This window comes from Scyliorhinus canicula, chromosome 1 (assembly GCF_902713615.1).
Source record: "Scyliorhinus canicula chromosome 1, sScyCan1.1, whole genome shotgun sequence".
Taxonomy (NCBI): domain Eukaryota; kingdom Metazoa; phylum Chordata; class Chondrichthyes; order Carcharhiniformes; family Scyliorhinidae; genus Scyliorhinus; species Scyliorhinus canicula.
This window is the reverse complement of record NC_052146.1, coordinates 24,324,384-24,348,935: the sequence shown is the minus strand read 5'-3', so window position 1 is coordinate 24,348,935 and position 24,552 is coordinate 24,324,384. Positions and strand designations below refer to the sequence as shown.

The window sequence follows — 24,552 nt, the reverse complement described above, 5'->3', positions numbered from 1 at the left end:
ATGCTGTCAATTTGTAGCAATTTTTTTCCTGCAATACAACTGTTGCATGGTTATTTTTTCTTCCTTTTTTTTACGCTGGAGCTCCGGTTTCTTCTTTTTTTTTTGCACTTCGATGGCTCTGCGGCTTGTGCTGTCCGACTCAAGTTGAACTATCCAATTCACCACCAATCCGGCTCCTCACATCAGGTATTCACTGCTTTGTGAAACACTGCCTGTAGAGGGACTCTGCCTTCAGGGTCTTCAATTCATATGCAGCCTTTTTGTGCAGAACAAAATCTTGTCTGTAGCTTTTTCTGTGATTTTCAAATCTTCATTTTGTTTAACCGGATTCACTACTGCTCACCGTCTTGTACTTCTGTGTTTGCTTTGTGCAAACTTACCCACTTCACTCTGGACTGATAAACAAAATGTGGGTTTGATTTATTTGAAAATGTACAGCATTACTCAGGAGACAGACTTAGTGTAAAGATTCAACAGCTGGACTAATTAACCAGAATCCCAGAGTATTGCTCTGGGGACCCAGGTTCAAATCCCGCCACTGCAGATGGTGAAATTTGAACTCAATAAAAAATCTGGAATTAAAAGCCTAATGGTGACCATGAAGCCATTGTCGATTGTCCTAAAAACCCATCTGGTTCACTAATGTCCTTTAGAGAAGGAAATATGCCGTCCTTTTTCAGTCTTGAACTATCTGACACATCGAGAGAGCGAAGTGAACTCCTACCTGATAATCCGCCTTTTTTGTATTGTCACAAATACTATATTTGAAGAAGCGGAAATTGATTAAATTAAATAAATTTGGAAGTTGATTAAATTGTTCATTTTTCATATGATTGAACTGTCTCTATCTGACTGAATTACATCCATTACTGGTATGTAAAGTTCAATGTCCTGTTATCTTGTGCAGACTGCTTTGCTGTTGAAAACGCAAGCTCCCGTTTTCACAGAGGTAGGTGATGAACCCTACGCAGGAGCTGAACAGAGCCAGAAAGGAACGTTCCCTACATTGGATGACAGGTGATGGATGTTATTCTGATGGTATTGAGCAGGATACAATTTCACTTCTCTCATTTTAGTTTAAGGAATTATTGCATATTTGAAAAGCAAATGGTTTGACAATGTGAAATATAATCTGTGAATGTTACTGAGTATTTGGGATTGTGGTTGCACTTTTTCTATTTATCTGGGTTACCACGAACCGTAGTTGTGTGGTGGGAAGAGTTCTGCATTTTATACATGCATGGGTTTGCCCATAAGGGCAGAGCTGTGCCACTGGGTGGTACATTTTTAAACTTGAATGTTGGTAGGAACATTGACACAAGATATTTAAATAGGCACTCTGCTTAATTTTATTAAGTGCCTAGGAGATTCTGTGGATCTTTTGTAGACTTTTTGAACGCATGGAAGATGTGTTTTTCAATGTGATGTTGAGCCAGCAGTGAGAGACTGGTTGATTCAGGTGACCTATCACTGGAGCTACGTTAGTTGCTGCAGAAATGCAAATATAACCACATCTTTAATAATCAGTTTATTAAAAGCTGCTAATTTTGCTGCTTTGCTTTTTTTGCTATTACTTTGTTCTTAGGTAGTGTATTGACATGCAGCAACTTTAAAACTTATAAAGGTTATTGCTGTATGAACGTATGAAAAGTGAAGAGCCACAAATGATGTGTGGGTCCATTCAGCCTGTCCCATGCAAATATGATGTCTTGTGCTTAATAATATATACATTACACACACACACACACACACACACACACACACACACACACACCTCACCTGGAGAGGCAAGGAACAAGATTTAGTAATCCATGTCAATTGGGGGAACAAAATCTGGAAAATTCTTCCCCTAATGCCTTCAATGATTGATATTATTGCAGGAGACCACTCTAGCCCTGATTAATGTTGTACTCTACCTGATTCCTACCTGAGGTGATCCCCACCACAGCCAGAAATAGATCCATCACTCATTCGAATTTAGCAAATCAGAAACTAAAATTTTAAAATGCTGGAAATACTCAGGTCTGGCAACATTTGTGAAATGAGAAGAGTTGACGTTTCAGGTTACTGACCTTTGAATGGAACAGACCACTTCCTAACCTATAAGCTAGTCTGCCTTTGCAAAGTTTGAGATTATTACCCCCAGTACTCCCTTATTACCCCCAGTACTCCCTTAACTATTTCGTTGAAATAATATGCAGGTGTTAGAAACTGACTGCACCACCCATTGTCAGGTTTATTAACAGGGTTTAAGTCTTTCAGTTGTCAATCTATTGGTTTGATATAGAATTGTATTGAAATTGCCCGAGTTAAGCCTGATTATATGTTAGATTGCAGCTAAATTAATTCCTTTTCACTAGAAACTACCGTATGCTGGAGGAAAAGGAAGAACCTGGCTTTCTGACTGGCTTAAAGATCCCTGCTCCATGGGCAGCTGGGAAGACAGTGGAAACGGTCCATCCTGTGAGAGACAACTACAAATTCAAAGAGACTGTCCACATTCCTGGTGCACGCTGCCTCTATTTGAGGTTTGACACTCGCTGCTCCTCCCAATATGACTACGACAAGGTAAATGAATGAAAAGAGCATTGTACTTGCATTCATATTGTTAGCATTAGAGTTCAACAAGATGGGTTTAATCCTATTTGTAAAACCTGGAGGGGGTAGATCTGATAGATCTGGTAGATTTGGACAGCGCGGTAACACACGTGGGTAGCACTGTACCTTCACAGCCGCAGGGTCCCAGGTTCGATTCCCCGCTGGGTCACTGTCTGCGGAGTCTGCACGTTCTCCCCATGTCTGCGTGGGTTTCCTCCGGGTGCTCCGGTTCCCTGCCACATTCCAAAGATGTGCAGGTTAGGTGGATTGGCAATGCTAAATTGCCCTCCGTGTCCAAAAAAAGGTAAGGAGAGGTTATTGGGTTATGGTGATAGGGTGGAAGTGAGAGCTTAAGTGGGTCGGTACAGACTCGATGGATCGAATGGCCTCCTTTTGCTCTGCATGTTCTATGTATATGTGTATGATGCAGTGTATGGAAACAAGCTTATGAATTAGGAGCAGGAGTAGGCCGTTCAATCCTTTGAGCCTGCTCCATTCAGTAAAAGCTGAACTGATTGTGGCTTCAACTCTACATTCTCCAGTCCTCAATAATCTTTGTTCCCTTGTCACCCCTTGTCAGTTAAGAATCTTTCTACCTCTGCTTTAAAATGTTCATTGACCTTGTCTCCACCCCTCTCTGGGGAAGAGAGTTCCAAAGATTCCGAGAAAAAAAATATTTTCATCTGTCTTAAATGGGAGATCCCATTATTTTTAAACTGTGTACCCTACCTCCAGTCTCTCCCAAAAGGGGAAGCATTCTTTCAGTATCCACTCTGTCAAATTCCCTCAGGATCTTGCATGTTTCAATAAGGTCACCCCTCAATCTCTAAAACTGCAATGGACACAAGCCCAGCCTGACCGACCTTTTCACAAAAGATAACCCCCCCCCCCCCCCACCACCAAAAAAAAACAATCCCAGGTATCAGTTAAGTGAACCTTCTCTGGACTGCTTCAAACAAAACTTGCAAACTAATTTTAATTCATTTGGGTGAACCAACGCTGACTTTTCAAGCAAGAGGTGCCTATTTCAAAATCCCAATCTGAATTATCATTGAAAGCTGCATCCCGCAACGAATCAATCCAGGAGAACTGGAGAATTGCACACGTAACAACTTGAACAAGAGTATCTGAAGATCATCTATACCTGAGGGTTTTGGAAGAGACACTGGAGGGGTCTTGGAACCCTTACTCTTTTTACATAAGACAGAAGAATTGTGAAAAAGAGACCAGCCAAAAACCTTCCCATTTACAATAAACAACAATAAGCATCAAAGCAGAAATCTGTGGTGGCCTATGAGATGAGAGTGTTGGGGAAATCTGTCACAGCAGATCTTCAAAATAGATCAATAAACCTGAGGAAAAAAGCAGAAAATGTAGGTTTGATGTGTATACAACCAAACTGCAATTTAGAAAATGCAAGTCTTTTGATTTTCCTTCAAATTAGACTAAGTTTACATTGTGAGCATCCTCTGTAAAAGCTTGTTTGGTCCTCCAATTGGCTTAGTGAAACAATTATTTGGTTATCCCTTGAAAGCAGAATCAATGGAAATACTCTACGAGTCTTCTGAGTTTTATGATGCAAGTTTCTCTACCTCCCTATTTGTCTGCAGATTTCAGTGTCCTCAAGTTAATCTTTACGATCGGTTCAGAACTTTGTTCTCAAGAGTGGAGCACAAATGCCTTTGGGTTTTTCAAAAGATGGGTGATCTTCAGAATAGTTTATTCCTGAATGTATTTGCCTCAAACATGGATTTATAATTTTGAGTTCATGCAGAAGAAGTGAACTAATTTTCATTAACCAATTAGATTAATTCCTGTTCATTCAATTGCAATGCTTTTCATTGAATTTCAGTTTGAAATATTTGTATTTCTGTTTATTTTAAATGGGAAAACCTTCTGTACTGAAGAGGTATTACTGTCTCTTAATTCTACACAATTTATTTCTGCAGCTGGTGATATATGCAGGTCCAAACACTAACAGCAGGAAAGTAGCAGAATATGGAGGAAATACATTGGGATATGGAAGTCGCAGTGTACTCGGGACTGGTTGGCCTAAGGACTTGGTCAAGGTAATTGAAAGATTTTGTTCCGTGCCTATACTCAACCATCAATATTTGTTTGCTTTAATTATTTGATAACTGCGGTAGTTCTCCTGTACACCTAGTTTTCGAGTGCAGTGAGTTAACTTTAGATATACGTTTAATAGATACTAAAATGGAGAATGAAATCTGTTGACTGTGCAAAGCCATTGCCCTGTATGTGTTATACTTAGAATTGAAGCCAAACTTGGCTCATTCAGATCTGAAAATTAAATCCTAGCGATGTATTTATTAGGTCGAGGGAGACACAGTGACATTTTCTTTTGAGATGAGAAGTGGACGAGAGCACAACACACCTGATAAAGCTATGTGGGGATTTGCTTGTACCGTTCGAGCCCAGGTAAGATAGTTTCTTCCATGTAAATTGCTACACATATAAACATAGATATGCCCCTGATGGTCACAAGTTTAACTTTGCGTTCTAAGACCAGATGAAATAGGAACAGGAGTAGGCCATTTGGCCCCTTGAGCCTGCTCCGCCGTTCAATGGGATCACAGCTGATCCGACATTCCTCACATTCTCTTTCCCCTTGATTGCCTTACTAATCAATAATCTGTCTATTTAAGCCTTAAATATACACAACGACTCTTCCCCCACAGCTCTCTGTGACAAGGAGTTCCAAAGACACTCAACACTCTGAGAGAAGAAATTCCTCCTCACCTCAGTCTTAAATTGGCACCCATTCTGAGATTATGCTCTTTGGTCCTAGATTCTCCCATGAGGGGAAACAGCCTCTCAGCATTTACCCCCTCAAGCCCTTTTATGTTTCAATGAGATCACCTCTCATTCTTCTAAATTCCAATGAATAGAGTCCGAACCTGTTTACCCTTTGTTCATAAGACAATCCCTCCATACCGGGGATCATCCTAGTGAATCTTCTCTGAACAACCTCCAATGAAATAATATCTTCCATTAACTCTGGGGACCAAAACTGCGCTCAGTACTCCAGATGTGGTCTCACTTGTACCTTAAACAGTTGCAGCAAGACTTCCCTGCTCCAACCCCCTTCAAATAAGGGCCAACGTTCCATTAGGCTTCCTGATTACCTGCTGCACCTGTGCTAGCTTTCTATGTTTCGTGCACAAATACCCCCAGCAATCATTCCTGTGGAACCCCACTGGTTATAGGTCGCCAACCTGAAAAAGAACCCCTTATTCCCACTCGCTGTTTCCTGCCCATTCACCAATTCTCTATCCAGACCGCACTAAATACCATGGACTTTTATCTTATGACTTAACCTTTTGTGAGGTACCTTATCACATTCCTTTTGGAAGTTCATATACAACACATTGACTGGTTCCCCTCTATCGACTCTAGTTGTGACTTCCTCAAAGAACACTAATAAATTAGTTGGACACAATTTCCCTTTCATGAAGCCATGCTGACTCTGCTTGATTAAATTATGATTTTTTTCAAATGTACCAGACCACTTTAGCTAACTGTATCCTCATTTCAATGTAATACCCTTTATTTAAGTTCAACACCGTTGTTTCCAACCCAAGTTTCTCACACTCAAACTGAATACTAAATACTATCATGTTATGATCACTACTTCTAGTGGATTTTTTACTCTGGGGTCATTTATTAAACCTGCCTCATTACCATATCCAAGATAGCCTGTTCCCTGGTTGGTTCCATGATCGATTGCTCTAGGAATCTATCCCTAATGCACTCTTATCGATTCATTGTGGTAGCTACCTTTACCAACTTGATTAACTCAATAAACATGAAGATTAAAGTCACCCATAATTATTGCTCTATTATTTTTACATGCTCCAATTCTTTGTTAATTTATAACCTTTCCTACAGTGTGGCTACTGTTTGGGAATCTATACACTACTCTTATAAATGTCTTCTGTCCCTTGCTGTTTTTTCCCTCCACCATCCAAGTCTAAATCGTCTCTCACAATTGTCCTCATTTCATCTCTTCTGAACAGTGCTACCCCACCTCCTTTTCCTTCCCTCCTGTCCTTCCGAAAAGTAAAATCTCCCTGAATGTTAAGTTCCCAGTAACTATGTCTCCATTACGGCTATAAGATCATATCCATTTACCAGGCCAACAGTTTATCTACCTTATTCGGAATGCTCCATGCATTAAGGTGCCTTTTAGATTTGTCTCTTTACAATTTTTTAATCATCCTAACTTTTCTTTGTAATATGGCCCTCATTATTTGCCTCTCATCCTAGATTACCTTGGCTACTGTTTTTGCATTTACTGTTTATTACAATTCATAGAATTTGCAGTGTAGAAAGAGGCCATTCAGCCCATAGAACCTGCACCTGCTGTTCGAAAGAGCCTCTACCCTATCCCCATAACCCAGTAACCCACCTAACCTTTGGGACACTAAGGGGCAATTTAGCCTGGCCAATCCATCTAACCTGCACGTCTTTGAACTGTGGGAGGAAACCGGAGCACCCGGAGGAAACCCACGTAGACACTGGGAGAAAGTGCAAACTCCACACAGTTACCAGAGTCTAGAATTGAACCCTAGCCCCTAGGTGCTGTGAGGCAGCAGTGCTGACCCCTGTACCACCGTACTGTCCTTGTTTCACTTTACCTTCTCACCCAGCTTGGATTCCTATCATCCTGCCATACTAGTTTAAACCCTTCCCAGCCACACTAGGAAACACTCGCCCTCTAGCCCAGGTACTGCACAGGTGAAACCTGCCCAGTTTGCACTGGTCCCCACCTGCCCCCAGAGCCGGTCCCAATGTCTCAGGAATCTGAAACCCTCCCTCCTTGCACCATCTTTCCACCTACTTATTCATTCAATGTCTCCTATTTCTATTCTTGACTAGCACATGGCAATGAGATCAATACCTTTTGAAGTCCGAACTTCTGAACATTCTTCCTAACTCCTTATATTCTGCTTTGAGGACTTTATTCCTTTTTTAGCTACATTGTTGGTACCAATGTGTACCACAATCACTAGCTGTTCATCCTCCAACCTCCAGAATGTCTTGCAACTGCTCCAAGACATCCTTTTTTTAAAAAAAATATTTTTATTCTTCATTTTCACATTTTCTTCAGGATTTACACCCCACCAACGAACAGTTAACAGTAACGAATACAATGTCAATCCCCCTACCAACAACGATCCCATCCTCCCACCACCCCCCAAACAACGGCCCACCTGACAATATAAGCATCAAATAAAACTAAATCTCATAAGGAGGGAGAAAAGAAAAAGGAATCTCCCCTGGTCACCATTGACATATATAGTCCACCCCCAACCCCCCCCTAATATTCAATGCCATCCAATCCCCGAAAGAGTACCGTGAATGGCACCCATGAATTGTAGACACCCACCCCTCCCAGACTCCTCCCCTCCACTTCCTCTTGTAAACCCCCCTTCCCCAACCTCGGTTCCTTCCCCCAACTTTCACCCTGGTTAGACTCACCGAAACCTGTTCTACCAGGCTCCGACGGCCACAGTCCCCCCCCACCTCCCTCCCGTTCACTGGCCGGCTTAAATGAGCCAGCGTGGAGGCCCCCACCCGGGTCTCCTTCCCCCGTGCCCAATCCCCTTTAGCACTCAACCCCAGCATACACATCCAAGCCCCAAAAGAACCATCATTGCAAATGAAAGTTCCAACTCTTCCCTTGTCCAAATATACAGCGTCGACTCACTTAGTACATACACCAACACGCAGTGAAAAAATAAAGTTACATGAGGCTACATTGATACACGAACCGCTCTCGGCCCCATTTCTCAATTCTGCCAGTCCTTCTGCCTTCGCAAACTCCTCCGCCGCTTCCGCCGTACCAAAATAAAGGTGGCACTTTCAATACCACCCCGATCTCCTTCTTCATCGCTTCCATGTGCTTTGTGAACTGTTTTTCAAGTTCCACAACCATCACCGTGGTCATTTCTTCTGCTGTGACCGATGCGGCCTCCCCTGGTGCTCCAGCCTCCACTTTCCTTACAGTTCCTGCGCTGACTTTTCCACTCTCCGGCGGACTTTCATTAACCCCCTTTTTCACGGCCATTTTTTCCCATGCTTGGACATTTCTCCTCCCTGTGCCTTCTGACAGCCTTTTCAGCCTCCGTGCCCCTTGGGACCGGGCGTCAGAACCCCCAAATTTCTATTCCCAATCGGGAGCCCTCCAGTGTGCGGCTGCCTCCTGCCCGCCGTCACCAGAGTCTCGTTTGCGGTCACAGAAATGCCTATCTATTCCTCTTACAATTGAATCCTCTATAACTGCTGCATTCCAACATTTTTAACTCCTCCCCTGTGCAGCAGAGTATAACGGGTTACTGCTGCTTTTCTCTTGAGAGGCCATTCCCCTCAACAGAATCCAAAGTAATAAATCTGTTTTTCAGGGGAAAGGCACAGGAGATTCCTGCACAGACTGCCTAGTCACTCTGCCTGGTGATCACCCATTCCCTTTCTGCCTGTGGAATCTTAACCAGCAGTGTGACTACCTCCCTGTGCGTGCAATCCACAATACTCCTCATGATCTCAGAGGAGCTGCAACGAGAGACACTTCCAGCACCCATGTTGACCCCAGGTGCTGGAAATGTGCCCGACTTCCCACCTGGAGCATGAGGAGCACACCATGGCTTGTAGTTCTCCTACCATGACATGCCTCTTAAAATTAAAGATTTAGAAGATGCTTAATATTTGATTATGTCAATACCACAATACCTCTACGACCCTTCTTTCCTGGTCCTCGTTACTACAGAATATAGCACTTACAAACTATAAGCGGTAAAGTAGTAAATACCAGCTGTGCCCATTTGCGCTGCTTTTGGCAATTAGCTTTTGCACACTATTTATTTATTTTCCTGCAGGAATCTTCAGAGGATGTTTCGGGGGGTCTGCCCTTCCTTGCTGATCTTGCACTGGGTCTCTCTGTATTAGCCTGTTCCATGCTACGGATCCTTTACAATGGACCTGAAACAACTAAAGAGGAGGAAGCATGCCACCAATTGCTCAGATCAAAACTGTTACAGAGGCAAGTTGTTTGATTATTCTCCATATTTTGGAAGGTGAGAAATTACTGTGCTGCCTGATTGATTTGTAAATTGGGTTTTTAGTGCTCCAGTTTTTCAGTTACTAGGCTATTGGAAAGCAGCATCTTCATACTGAAGCTGACTTGTATTAGAAAACATTTTTAAGGCGCAAGTGATTGTGAAGCGATTATTTAAACAAGTGCACCAAATGGCATATTGAGTTAAGCATTTTTTGATGATCTGAATTCTGTTCCTCCAATATTGCTCGTCAGTACTCCTACCAAAGAATGAATATTGCTGATCGGAAAATAAGATGGCCTTTTAGGATGCTGAGAATCAAATGAGAGCTTCTTCAAATGGATGCCTGTAAGGGTCCAATGTGGAAATGAACTTGTGTGGTCTCAAGTCAGTTTCTTGGATGTATGACCAACAGTACTGTTTTGTCTTCTGTTCTGCACTGACTTAACATTCCTGCACAGACTACAGGATAACAACCTTTGGTTGTAAAGCAGTGCTACGTTTAGCTTAAAAGCAAACTACTGTGGATGCTGGAATCTGAAACACAGAAAATGCTGGACAACCCAATAGGTGTGACAGCATCTGTGGAAAGAGAACGGAGCTAATGTTTTGAGTCTGGATGACTTTTTGTCAAATATTCTTTTAGCTTATTATTTCTTTAAGCTTATAAAACTTCTTTTAGCTTATTGAGTAATTATATTCTGCATGGGAGTGCTGAACACTTAAAATTGGTTGACATGTCTTGAAACAACTGGCCCCAATGGAAAGTACAAATTATCTGGGCCAGGGAATAATGCAATTCAAATTACTTTTCTTGGATTATATTTTGAGGGAAATATGCATGGCCGTATTTAAACCCTTTTGGAATGATTTGAAGGAGGTAGGAAGCTTGCTCAGTTTCTTCCAAGACAACAGCTAATCATTTTGAGGGTGCTAACCACTAGTAGATGTGACTAATGTAACAAGCACCTCATTCAGAGTGCCTGCAGGTTTGATTAACCGCTACATTCTGAATCCTTGCCCCAATTACTATGGGGAAAAAAAGTGAACATTTGTTTTTCTTAGTTTCAAAATTTGAATTCCTTTATGGTTAGATATTTTGTAGTTTTAGTAAGCCAATGTGATTTATGTATTTGCCACTTCACTCAGTAAATTTGATTTGCAGCCACTGCCTGAAATATATGATTTGTGTGTTATGCCTCTAATAGTTGGAGAGGTTTGCAGTTACTGTTTGCTGAGTACAGTTTAATTGGAAACTGGTTTGTTCATTTGGGCAGACTACCTTTGATTACTTTGTGTCTACGGTCACATTTCAGTCAATAATGTGGGCCAATGGATATTGTCATTTATTCCATTCCAACAGAACAAGTGTCTGATAACTTACATTGTAATCATTCCATATCCAGCACACCATTGCTCAATTTGAACATACATTCTCTTGCAAAGTGAAAAATGAAATTGTGCAATTTCTGAGCTGGAATTAAATCTATGTCTCTGAAATCTCTTGCTGACAGATGCCAGTGGCAGGTTGAAGCTAACGGTGCCTTGTCTCCTGCTTTGACTCCAAGCCCCTCTCCTCTGCCGCTAACTATAGAGGAAGACAGGGAGTTCACATATCCTTGTGATGCACTTGCACCCCCTCCTCCGGTAGCTGGGCACTACTTTGATTTGCCAAGGATTCGTCTGCCTCCTGGAATAATGGGAAAACTCAGGGAAATATCTGGAAGAGCACGGCCTCAGTTCAGACCAAGTATTAAGTGAGTGTTATCCCTTGAATATAAGTATTTTTGCCTTGTAAGGCACAAATGTTCTTTTGCGTTTTTTGATGTTTTCTCATTCCCTTTGGTAGGTGGTGGGGCACTGACCTTTGTGGTATAGTTCCATGGGTGCCACCTGACCCTTGTGCAAATGGTCCTTCATAATAATGATAATAATCTTTATTGTCACAAGTAGGCTTACATTAACACTGCAATGAAGTTATTGTGAAAAGTCACTAGTTGTCACATTCCAGTTCCTGTTTGGGTGCACAGAGGGCGAATTCGGAATGTCCAAATTACCTGACAGCATGTCTTTCGGGACTTGTGGGAGGAAACCGGAGCACCCGGAGGAACCCCACACAGACACGGGGAGAACGTGCAGACTCCGCACAGGCAGTGACCCAAGCCAGGAATCGAACCTGGGACCCTGAAGCTGTGAAGCAACAGTGCTACCAAACTGTCCTACATGTCTAAGCCATTCAAGATCAGAGTGCAGTAGATTGCAACTAGATATGCTCTGCATGTGAGAAAGTAATGCCTGATGCGGAGTTGGCTTTTATAACGTGAGGATAAGGTTATTCATGGAAAATTCAACTGTTAAATTATCAAATTATTCTCGTGGTACAGTTTTTAAAGTGAAAATTGGCCACTCACTTCTTAATGATGCTTTTTTGTACCTCGATTGTAGGGAAGTGATTCAACCTGATGTGATGGAAGAAATGGTGGTGTCATGTGTAATCAAACATTTGAATCTGATTGATGCGCTGCAGTCACTGATTAATTTCCAGTACCGAGAGGAACATGTGGAAGAATATGACCTGCTGTGTAAAATAATGGGAGAAACATTCAAAAAGCTGAATGCCATGGAGCGACAACTTCAGGTAAAGATGAGGACGGAAGGGAACCTTGAAAGGCCTGCCTTAGATGGGTGGGGAGGGGGCATGGACACGGCTGCTTTTGAGAAGGGGACTGAGGGAACATCTAATGGTATTCGATTTGGTGAATAAGAATTTTTATGGGTTCCCTGAAGCCATCCTAAATTGATGAATTATAACAAGAATATGTGAAAATAAAAATATATTTTCTGTATAATGCAAGAAGTTAGTGTTAAGATTCAATGCAATTTTCTTCAGAGTATTTTGCAGTTTTCAATAATGGGAATATATTAGCTGTTGGAAATTGTATTGCTTACTTAAAACCTATTTTATCCTGAAATCCTTGATTTGACTGTAAAATGTGTCATTTTTGTCATTGTGTCAACTGAAAATGATGTGTTTATTATTTTTTATTCATTCCCAATCTGCTCTTTACAAAAATAATTCTGTCATAATTCCTTCACAGGATGGCCAGTTGGCCACCCTTCAGGCCTCTGTTATCCATTTTGGTAGGAATAACAGCAAACGGGGTTATTATTTAAACGATAAAATATTAAAGCATGCCGCTGTTCAGAGAGACTTGGGTGTGCTAGTGCATGAGTCACAGAAGGTTGGTTTACAAGTGCAACAGGTGATTAAGAAGGCAAATGGAATTTTGTCCTTCATTGCTAGAGGGATGGAGTTTAAGACTAGGGAGGTTATGTTGCAATTGTATAAGGTGTTAGTGAGGCCACACCTGGAGTATTGTGTTCAATTTTGGTCGTCTTACTTGAGAAAGGACGTACTGGCGCTGGAGGGTGTGCAGAGGAGATTCACTAGGTTAATCCCAGAGCTGAAGGGGTTGGATTATGAGGAGAGGTTGAGTAGACTGGGACTGTAGTCATTGGAATTTAGAAGGATGAGGGGGGATCTTATAGAAACATTTAAAATTATGAAGGGAATAGATAGGATAGATGCGGGCAGGTTGTTTCCACTGGCGGGTGACAGCAGAACTAGGGGACATAGCCTCAAAATAAGGGGAAGTAGATTTAGGACGGAGTTTAGGAGGAACTTCTTCACCCAAAGGGTTGTGAATCTATGGAATCCTTGCCCAGTGAAGCAGTTGAGGCTCCTTCATTACATGTTTTTAAGGTAAAGATAGATAGTTTTTTGAAGAATAAAGGGATTAAGGGTTATGGTGTTCGGGCCGGAAAGTGGAGCTGAGTCCACAAAAGATCAGCCATGATCTAATTGAATGGCGGAGCAGGCTCGAGGGGCCAGATGGCCTACTCCTGCTCCTAGTTCTTATGTTGCCAGCTGTTGGGAGATGTCTGCGAATGTACTAAATTGAGTTAATTCTTCAATTATCTCTCTTTAAAGAAACTTCCAATGTATGAAAGAAGTACAGAATCTCTTTTCAGTGCTTCTCTTTGATAACTTGTGACTAGGTCTAGCTGAGTAGCCAACTATTTTTCCAACAGATTGTACACACTTCTAATTTCTGCTGTTAAACACACATCTAGAAATCTTTGATGCTTTCTCATATCTTCGTGTCCTTTCAGATGATCCTACATTAGCTTTACCGATGTTTTGTTATCCCATAGAGTGTAGCAGAGCTTGAGCAGAAATGGCAGAATGAAATGGAAGACGGGCAGCAAGGAAAACTGGAAAACAACCAGCCATTTTTCCATGACTATCACTTCAATGAGGTTAGCATTTGAATGTAAAAATGATTAAATTAATCTTTTATGATAACGTAGAACTTAAACCACTGACTTAACTTTGTCCTCTTAAGGTCATGGTTGGAAGTGTAGGGAGCTGGATTCAACACATTGACCATCAATGTATGTGTGAAATTTAGTTTGATTTGTGGAGGAGCTGTTGTCAAGGGACAGTTAAACCCCAAACACTAGAAGAACAAATATGCAGGGAGAGTGGGGAGACTTGCAGGAGTAATTGGGTTGTCATAGTAGAGGATTTTAATTTTCCTTACATAGATTGGGATTGTCATAGTGTTAATGGTTAGATGGGTGGAATTTGTTAAGTGTGTTCAGGAAAGTTTCCTCAGGCTGTTTGTGGCGTCCTACTCCAGAAAGGGCAAATCTTGACCTACTCTTGGGAAATAGGGCAGGGCAAGTGAGTGGGGTGAAGTGGGAGACCACTTTGGGACCAGTGACCATAGTTCCATTGATTTTAAAATAGTTATGGAAAGGGTCAAAATTGGTGCACAGGTGCAAGTTCTAAAGTAGGGCAAGAAGAATTTTGATGGAATTAGACAGGAGCTTGCAAGGGTTGATTGGAGAAGCTTGTTTGAGGGAAAAGGGACCTCCGGCAAGTGGGAGCCCTTTAAAAGTGCAATTCCTAGAGTTCAGAATCTATATGTTCCTGTTAAGGTGAAGGGCAAGGCTGGCTGGAGTTGGGAACCCTGGATGACAAAACATATTGAGGTTTTGACCAGGAAAAAGAAGTATGCATGGGTCAGGTACAAGCAGCTGAAATCAAGGAATTCCTTGGGGATACAGGAGTTTACTCAAGGAAATTAGGAGAGCAAAAAGGGGGCATGAGGTAGCTTTGGCAGAGAGAATTAAGGTGAATCCAAAGGGATTCTTTAAATGTATTAAAGGAAAAAGCCAGAGAGAGAATAGAATCCCTCAAGAAGCAATTTGGACACGTGTGGAACCGCAGGAGATGGGCGAGGTTTCTCCTCTGTGTTTACTGTGGAGAAAGACATGAAGACTTGAGAACTGGCGATATACTGGGGATAGTTCGCATTACAGTAAAAGAGGTGATGGATGTATTAAAATGTATGAATAAATCTCCTGGCCCTGACTAGGTATATCCAAGAACATTGCATGAGGCTAGAGAAGAAATTGTGGAGCCCTGGCTGAGATATTTGCATCATCATTGGCCATGGGTGAGGTAGCAGAGACTGGAGGGTAGCAAATATTGTGCCCTATTTAAGAAGGGCTGCAAAGAAAAACCTGGGAATTATTGACTAGTAAGCATAACATCTGTGCGAGGCATTTGGAAAGACAGTGTTTGATTAGTAGTCAGCACAGCTTTGTGCATTGGAGATTATGCCTTACAAATTTGTTAACGTTCTTTGATGAAGTGGCCAGAAAGGTGATGCGGGCAGGGTGGTAGGTGTAGTCTATATGGACTTCAGTAAGGCCTTTGAGAAAGTTACACATGGTAGGCTGCTCTGGAAGGTTAGATCACGTGGAATCCAGGGAGAGCTGGAAAATTGGATATACAATTGGCTTGATGGTAGGAAGCAGAGGGTAATGGTGGAAGGGTACTTGTCGGATTGGCGGCCTGTGACTAGTGGTGTGTCTCGGGGGTCAGTGCTGGGCCCACTGCTGTTTAGGGCGGCATGGTGGCACAGTGGTTGGCACTGCTGCCTCACAGCTCCAGGGTCCCGCGTCCAATTCTGGCCTTGGGTTGCTTGTCTGCGTGGAGTTTACACTTTCTCCCAGTGTCTGCATGGGTTTCCTCCCTGGTGCTCCGGCTTCCACCCACATTCCACAGATGTGCAAGTTGGGTGGATTGGCCATGCTAAATTGCTCCTAAGTGTCCAAAAGGTTAGGTGGTGTTACTGGGTTACGAGGATCGGCTGGAGGCATGGACCTAATTAGGATGCTTTTTCCAAGGGCTGGTGCAGACTCGATGGGCTGAATGGCATCCTTCAGCCCTGTAAATTCTATGATCTGTATCAACGGTTTGGATGAGAATGTACAAGGCATGACCAGTAAGTTTGCAGATCCCACTAAAATAGGTGGTATTGTAGACAATGAATAACCTGATGGAAGGTTATCAAAAATTGAAGCAGGATCTTGATCAGCTGGGGAAGTGGGCCGAGAAATGGCAAATGGCGTTCAATACAGATAAGTGTGAGGTGTTGTATTTTGGAAAGCCAAATCAAGGTAGTACTTATCACGGTGAATGATAGGACCTTAGGGAGCATTGTGGAACAGAGGGACCTTGGGGTTCAGGTGTGAAGTTCTCTAAAGGTAGAGTCACAGGTAGACAGAGTGGTGAAGAAGGCGTTTGGCATTCTGGCCGTCAGTCATTCAGGGCATTGAGTTCAGCAGTTGGGAAGTTATACTGCAGTTGTACAGGATGTTGGTGAGGCCACACCTGGAGTATTGTGTTTCGTTTTGGTCGCCTTGCTATAGGAAAGATGTTATTAAACTGGAGAGACTATAAAAGAGATTTACAAGGATGTTGCCAGGAATTATAGGGAGAGATTGGACAGGCTAGGACTTTTTTTCTTTGGAGCGCAGGGGACTGAGGAGTGATCTTATAGAGGTGTATAAGATCATGAGAGGGTAAATGCACTCCGCCTTTTTCCCAGGGTTGGGGAATCAAGAACTAGAGGGCATAGGTTTAAATTAAGAGGGGAAAGAATTAATGGGAACCTGAGGAGCAACTTTTTTTACACAAGAGGGTGGTACGTATGTGGAATGAGCTGCCGGAGGAAGTGATTGAGTTAGGGACATTGGCAACATTTAAAAAGCATTGGACAGATACATGGAAATGAAATGAAATTAAAATCGCTTATTGTCACAAGTAGGCTTCAAATGAAGTTACTGTGAAAAGCCCCTAGTTGCCACATTCCGACGACTCTTCGGGGAGGCTGGTCCGGGAATTGAACCGTGCTGCTGGCCTGCCTTGGTCTGCTTTAAAAACAGGCAAATTGGGTTAGCTTAGATGGGTTTTTAGTTGGCATGGATCAGTTTGGGCCGAAAAGCCTGTCTCCATGCCGTAGATTCTATGATCTTGTATTACTGCTTTTCATCTCAACAATGGATGAGGAGAAAGGTTACAGTCAGTAAATGCTGCCTGACCTGAGTATTTCTGGCAACTTTTGGTTCGATTTTAGATTTCCAGCATCTATAATAGTTTTCTTTTTGTAGAGGTGAAGGACGTCTTATGGTCCAATGTGCAGTACTTCTGTCTGGCCCTGAGAGATTGTTGGCTGGACCATTCTGCCGCTTGCCTAATATCCCATAATATGTGGAAGCCAAAAACTCCAGGCACTAAGAACAAAATTAGTTTCTCAACTTAGCTAGATCATAGAATTTACAGTGCAGAAGGAGGCCATTCAGCCCATTGAGTCTGCATTGGCCCTTGAAAAGAGCACCCTACTTAAGCCCATCCCTCCATTCTATCCCCGTAACCCAATAACCCCACCTAACCTTTTTGGATAGTGTGGGCAATTTATCATGGCCAATCCACCTAACCTGCACATCAAGTCACCCGGAGGAAACCCACGCAGACACGGGGAGAACGTGCAGACTCCGCACAGACAGTGACCCAGCCGGAAATCAAACCTGGGACCCTGGAGCTGTGAAGCAACTGTGCTAACCACTGGGCTACCGTGCAGCCCCTGACTGGTGAAAGATCAAAACAATCTGTAACTCTTGTATATGATTGAAATCATACCTTTCCATGACGTGCATGTGATTATGCTTACATCTATGCATCGTTATGATATGAGATAATTGTCCAATGAATTTTTGATTTGCCGAATGATTGCAAGGCTTAGATATTCAGTTCTGTGTTTCTCAACATGACAAAATAATGGACTTACATTTTTTTTATATCATCAAGTCACAGGGTCCAATGTGGGTTGCCTCTGCTTCCCTGAAAATTGTCTCTTTATTTTTGGAACCGTTATTGTTGCTTTAGCAAGAAATATGGCAGTACATCTTTTCTCTTGGGAGCAGCAAGTGAGATGAGCAGCCAGCTACATTTTTTTTTTCTAGTGTTGGTTGAGGAAGTAATGTTAGCCAGAACAAGAGAAGAGCTCCTTGCTCTTTGAATAGTATGCTGGAATCTATGTCCACCTCATCATTTCTGTTGATCATCTCATCTGAATGCTGCATCCCTGACAGGTGCATCACTCCTTAAGTATTGCCCTTAAGTGTCAACCTCAACTCTTTGACCCAGTTCTGGAATGAGGTATAGCAAAAATTAAACTTTTATAATAGGAATTCTTGATTCTGAATTTGTGAAGCATTTAGCTTGTAACACATCAGACAGTCCCATTGGTTAAAAGCTGATGAGTTGATTCCAAAATACAATTGTAATAATATTATTTTTCTCCAGAGTAAAATCAAAGAGTTAGAGTTGCTCTGCTCCCTGAAAGAGATGCCGTTTGACTTGAATGACTTGGAGAACATGGTCCTTTTATTAAGGTATGATGACATTAGCTGCTGTGATGATAATTGTTGTTCTTGTTTAAAGCTTTGTCCAGTGCCTTAAATTACAGCTTGAGTGAGGTATTAGGTTTTATAAACCAGAAGTCTGAGATTAAAGTCTAAATCTATATTGTGTAAACCGATCTTGGACAAAGAGAAAGTACAAGTTGTAAAGTTTGGTTCATTATTCCTGTGCACTAATAGGAGAAAATCAGGCAGGGTTCCTGATTGATTTCCAATGTATAATCATAATATAATCTTTATTAGTGTCACAAGTAGGCTTACGTTAACACTGCAGTGACGTTACTCCGACGCCTGTTCGGGTATACTGAGGGTATTCAGAATGCCCAATTCACCTAAGAAGCACATCTTTCGGGACTTGTGGGAGGAAAACCGGAGCACCTGGAGGAAACCCATGTAGACACAGGGAGAACATGCAGACTCCATACAGAAAGTGACCCAAGCGGGGAACCTAGCCACTGTGCTGCCGTGCCGCCCATCTCATGCTAAAAAGTGCATTCTTGTGAATGGCAGGCGACAGAGAATTAGACTAGGGTGTAATGTCCCCAATATAGTTAAATGGCCTGGCAGGTCTCACTGTTTGGGCATTCGTGTGAACAGTATCCACTTGGGCAAGCTACTGAATGGCTGCCAGAGTACCTTCAGAGGCAAGATAACTGGGAAGAAAATGTCCTCCTGCACTATGCACTATGAGACATCAGTGATTTTGGTAGTTAGTGGTTCACATAGCCTTCCCAGTTAGATTTGTGTTGGTTCAGTTTTCACTTGAGCTCAAATTTACAAACTAATTACAAAACAATGACTGGAGTTAAATTGCATTGAGTCAATTGAAATGGAGGCGATTCTACCATTAAAAAAAAACGTGTGTCCTATTGATGCTCCGCAATAGGCAGATACGTCATTCTAAAGATGAGCACACTAACCTATTCTGAGAAAAACTGTTGAATCAAAAGTAGCCCTGAATCAATTATCCATTGTGTTGTTGAACCATGAATGCTAGAAGGGTTCCACATTTGATCCCTGCACGGCATTAGTTGATTTTATATAGGGTATCTGTTTTAAGGAGGAAGAAAGGTGGCACAGTGGTCAGCACTGCTGCCTCACAAGGACATGGATTCAGTTCTGACCTTGCGTGACTGTGTGGAGTTTGCACGTTCCCTCCTGGTCTGTGTGGGTTTCCTCTGGGTGCTCTGGTTTCCTCCCACAGTCTAAAAATGTGCAGGTTAGGTGGATTGGCCATGCTCAATTGCCTCTTCGTGTCCAAGAAGGTTAGGTGGGGTTACAGGGATAGGGCAGGATTTGGGCCGAGGAGTATGCTCTTTCTTAGGGTTGTTGCAGACTCGGTGGGCTGCATGGCTGCCTCCTGAGCTATAGGGATTTAATGATTCTATGATATCACCCAGCAAAATACCTGTGACCTAAAGAACTAATAGTGGGTGGAGAAAAGGCAGGAGATACGGCAGTTAGCCGACAGCAAGGCTGCTTCACAGTCAAGACCACCTACGGCTCAAGTACCCAAGGCCTCACCCTACTGTTGGCCAAGAATGGAACGGTACTCAGCAAAATCAGAGGCCAGCTGGAAGGAGCACTTTGAGTAATCTTTATTCGTGTCACAAGTAGGCTTATATTAACACTGCAATGAAGTTATTGTGAAAATTCCCCAGTCTCCACATTCCGGAGCCTGTTCGGGTACACTGAGGGAGAATTCAGAAAGTCCAATTCACCTAACAGCTCGTCTTTCGGAACTTGTGGGAGGAAACCGGAGCACCGAGAGGAAACCCACACAGACATGGGGAGAACGTGCAGACTCCGCACAGACTGACCCAAGCCGGGAATCGAACCTGGGTCCCTGGAGCTGTGAAGCAACAGTACAACCACTGTGCAGGCCTCCTTAACAAAGATTCTGCTTTCAATACATAACCTCCTCGACTCCACCCTGCAGCTTGCTGCCCACCACCATCTCGGCACAACCCCAACCCGGCACAGGATAGAAAAAGCCATCCGACAGCTAAAGAAAATGAAACCTCAACCAAACCGCTAAAACATGGTGGAAAAACTGTTTTGTCGTGAATACATGATCTCATTTCCCTCATCTGGAATGAGAACATGCCAGGAGATCCCCCAGATACTGTAATCATGACCATTGTCAAGAATAGTGACAAGTCTGACTGCAGTAAGTATTGAAGTATTTCCCTGATGTCGCCCTCAGGAAAGGCGATCGCAGGAGTCCTCCTTAATCATCATCTCCTGTGGCTGAAAAGCTCCTCCCAGAGCCACAATGCAGACTCTGCTCACTGAGGGGCACAATTGACGTTAGCATCACCGCACTATAATAACAGAGAACAGCACCAATCCTTGTGCACTGCCTTCCTTTAGCTGGTTTAGCTCAGTGGACTAGGCAGCTGGTTTTTGATGCAGAACAAGGCCAGCAGTGCGGGTTCAATTCCCGTACCAGCTGAGAATTCGGAATTCTCCCTCTGTGTCCCTGAACAGGCGCCGAAATGTGGCGACTAGGTTCATTGCAATGTTAATGTTAGCCTACTTGTGACAACAGAGATGATTTATTTATTCTTGACCTCAAAGGCCTTCGACACAGTCAACTGCGAGAGATTATGGAACATTCCACTTCCTTTTGGCTGCCTCCAAAAGTTCATCACAGTGCTCCCCCTGCTCCACGATGACATACAAACCATGGTCCTGATCAACGGATCCACGAGAGACCTCGTTCATATTCAGACTGGGATCAAGAAAGGCTGTGTTATCCCACCGCGCCCTTCTCGATCTTCCTTGACGCAATGCTCCATCCCCCTCACCAAGCTTGATTAGCTCAATTGGATAGTTCACATCTTCCGCGTGCCTACCACGAGTCTCCCAAAACAAGCATTCTACTCAGAGCTTCACCACAGCAAACCATCCCCAGGAGGGTCAAGGAAACACTTCAAGGACGCCCTCGAAGCCTCCTTGGAAAAAGTGCAATACCACCACAGATACCTTGGAACCCCTACCCGAAAGTGGAAGAAAGGCAGCTGGGAAGGAGCTGATCACCTCCAGTTTCATTGCCCAGAGCAAGCAAAAGCCGAGCATTGATAGCGAAAGGAGCACAGGTGGGCATCTTACCCACCCACTCCTTCAACTAGCATCTGCCTCATCTGTGACAAGAGACTGTAGGTCACAACTGGACTCCTCAGTCACCTGAGAACTCATTTTTAGTCTGGAGTCACCCTTGACTCCGAAGGAATGTCTTAAAAGCAGAAGAGGTAACTAGAACAAATTACCCATTTGACACGAGGCAGTTTATTGACTCTCTCTACCCTCCTTGCTGATATCCATGCTGCTAAATCTCAAAGAAAATACATTTATTTGCAATGTTTACTTTTACCCATTTTTAATTAAAATGTTCTTTTTTTTTTTTACAGAGAAAAGTTTAGTCAGGAGGTGAACTCTTTGGTGCCGAAACCTTCACATTCTTTAGCAAAAATGAAAGCTTTGGTGAAAAGTTTGATGAATCGGGCTGAGCTGTTGCTGCATGTTACTATAGCAGCACAGTCTGGTCTGACCAGGAGTATTTCAGGAACCCCAGCTGACACACCAGGTACTAATGTTAACCTGAGAGGGTGAAGGTGGAAAGGAAAAGGAAGATCTTTGCTGTTGTTGTCAGTGTTTTACTTCAGAGCTCAATCACATACTGAACAATTGTTATCAATGTAATATTGGTATTAGCAGTGTACAAAGTAGTTTGAACTTGAAAAATTCCTAACTGTATGCATTTGAGAATACAACAAACAATTCAGATAACTTTGGGTGGATATCTGATCCCTTGTAAAATAAATAACTGCAGTTTTTTTTAATAAACTTTTAACTCTGCATTTGACAATAAAGTGGAAAAATCTGCATTGTGAAAGGTGAATAGTATTGGCCAGTAAATGTGATGAAATATTTCAACTAGATGCAAAAAAGCGCATTGTCAGTTAGGATCACTTCCAGATTAGTAACAAACTACTTGTGTACTGTTTATATTTTGCGATCTATTTGGCGATATAAAATGGTGGCTGGGTGGTCTATAGGAAGCTTAACAGTAAAAGTATGGATTTAGATGGTTAAGTGCATGATAACTTGCCCCAGTTAAATGTCAGTTACAAAATTCACAAATTGATATAATTCTAAGCAGAAATATTTAGTGTATGTTTGTCTTCTTGACGTCTGCTTGCTTATTTTACCAGCTTGTAAATCTTCTTCGGAAACCAAGGTGATTTCTCACACTGTTCGCCAACCTGTCTTCCTGCGCAGTATGTCAGCACCCTCTGACCTGGAAATGATTGCAAATGAGGATTTAGAGTTCACACGGGCCAACCAGAGGTAAAGAATTAAATACATTTGGATAATTCCACTAAGTCCTGATCATCATTGGGTACAGTTCCAATCATTGTGCATTATAATGCATTCACAGTATGTTATATGAGTATTTGTTCATGGGTTATGGACGCTGCTGTCAAGGCCAACATTCATGCCCCAACCCTATTGCCCTCAATAAGGTGAGGGTGAGCCTCCTTTTCCAACCGCTGTAGTCCAAGGTATAGTCGCAGTAGTATTCTAAGTGGTGTTTCATGATTTGTGACTTGGAATAGAACTTGCAAGTAATTATGTTTCCATGCATCTGCTGCCCTTCTTCCAGTAGAGGGTTTAGGAGGTGCTATCAAAGGACCTTTAGTAATTGCTGCATGTCATCTTGAGAATGGTATACATATCTCTGGTTTTCTGTCTGCAACCTGGAATTGTAATCTAATGGGCTTCAAATCTCTGTCCTTCGTACCACTTATTTTGTTCATTTTATTCTATTTAAATCTCCACGTAGGCTGATCAGTTGCTCGCCTTGTTCCCATTCTCCTTGCCAATTCTGTTATGCCAGCCAACTCAAGGTGGTGGTAGCGCAGTGGTATTGTTGCTGGACTAGTAATCCAGAGACTCCGAGAAATGCTCTGGGGACCCAGTTTCGAATCCCACGATAGCAGATGGTGGAATTAAAGTTCAATAAAACATAGTGTTAAAAGACCATGAAAACATTACCATGAAACCCATCTGGTTCACTAATGTCCTTTAGGGAAGGAAGCCTGCTATCCTTACTTGGTCTGGCCTACATGTGACTCTGGACCCACAGCAATATGGTTGACTCTGAAATGGCCCAGCAAGCCACTCAGTTGTATTCAACTGTTTCAAAGAAAACAAGATGGAATGGAATCAGACGAACCACCCGGCATTGACTCAAAAACCAGAAATGGCAATGGCACACTCAGCCATCGATCCTGCAAAGTCCTCCTTTTTAACACCTGGGGGCTATGCCAAAATTGGGAAAACTGGTTCATAGACTAGTCAAGCAACAGCCTGACATCATACCTTACAGACTATGTCCCAGACATCACCATTCTGGATCACTTCATGCCAGTGGGACAGGATGCAGCAGAGGTGGCAGCACAGTGACATACAATCGGTGGTATACAGTGTATTTGAACATTGAATGTGGACCCCATGAAGTCTCACAGCACCAGGTCAAAAGTAGGCAAGAAAACCTGCTGATTACCACGTCTTGTTCTCACTGTCAGCTGGAATCAATACTCCTCCATGATGAACGTCATTGGGAGGAAGCACTGAAGGTGACAAGAACGCAGAATTAACTCGAGTGGGGGCTTCAATGTCCATCGCCAGGGGAGGTTGTGGAAGCAGATACATTAACAGCTTTCAAAAGGCTTCTTGACAAATACATGGATAGGATGGGTATAGAGCGGTATGGCACAAGGAAGTGCTGAGGGCTTTGGCCAAGGTTGGTATCATGATCAGTACAGGCTTGGAGGGCCAAAAGGCCTGTTCCGATGGTGTATTGTCCTTTGCTAAAGAACATAGCTGCTAGACTTGGACTGTGTCAGGTAGCGAGGGAATCAACAAGAGGGGAAAACATACTTGACCTCACCCTCGCCAACTAACCTGCCGCAGATACATCTGTCTATGACAGTATCAGTAGGGGTGACCACCACACAGACCTTGTGGAGAT

General features: G+C 42.8%; 1 protein-coding gene across 1 annotated transcript in view; it reads left to right on the top strand.

Moving 5' to 3' along the window:
* LOC119951523 (probable E3 ubiquitin-protein ligase HECTD4) overlaps positions 1-24,552 on the top strand; it is a 415,771-nt gene that overhangs the window by 223,613 nt on the left and 167,606 nt on the right. The window contains 11 exon segments of the mRNA XM_038774748.1: positions 908-1,017; positions 2,361-2,568; positions 4,548-4,667; positions 4,933-5,037; positions 9,495-9,658; positions 11,189-11,431; positions 12,120-12,312; positions 13,890-13,994; positions 18,397-18,485; positions 21,926-22,101; positions 22,730-22,865. Of these exon segments, the coding sequence (XP_038630676.1) occupies positions 908-1,017; positions 2,361-2,568; positions 4,548-4,667; positions 4,933-5,037; positions 9,495-9,658; positions 11,189-11,431; positions 12,120-12,312; positions 13,890-13,994; positions 18,397-18,485; positions 21,926-22,101; positions 22,730-22,865 (1,649 nt within the window).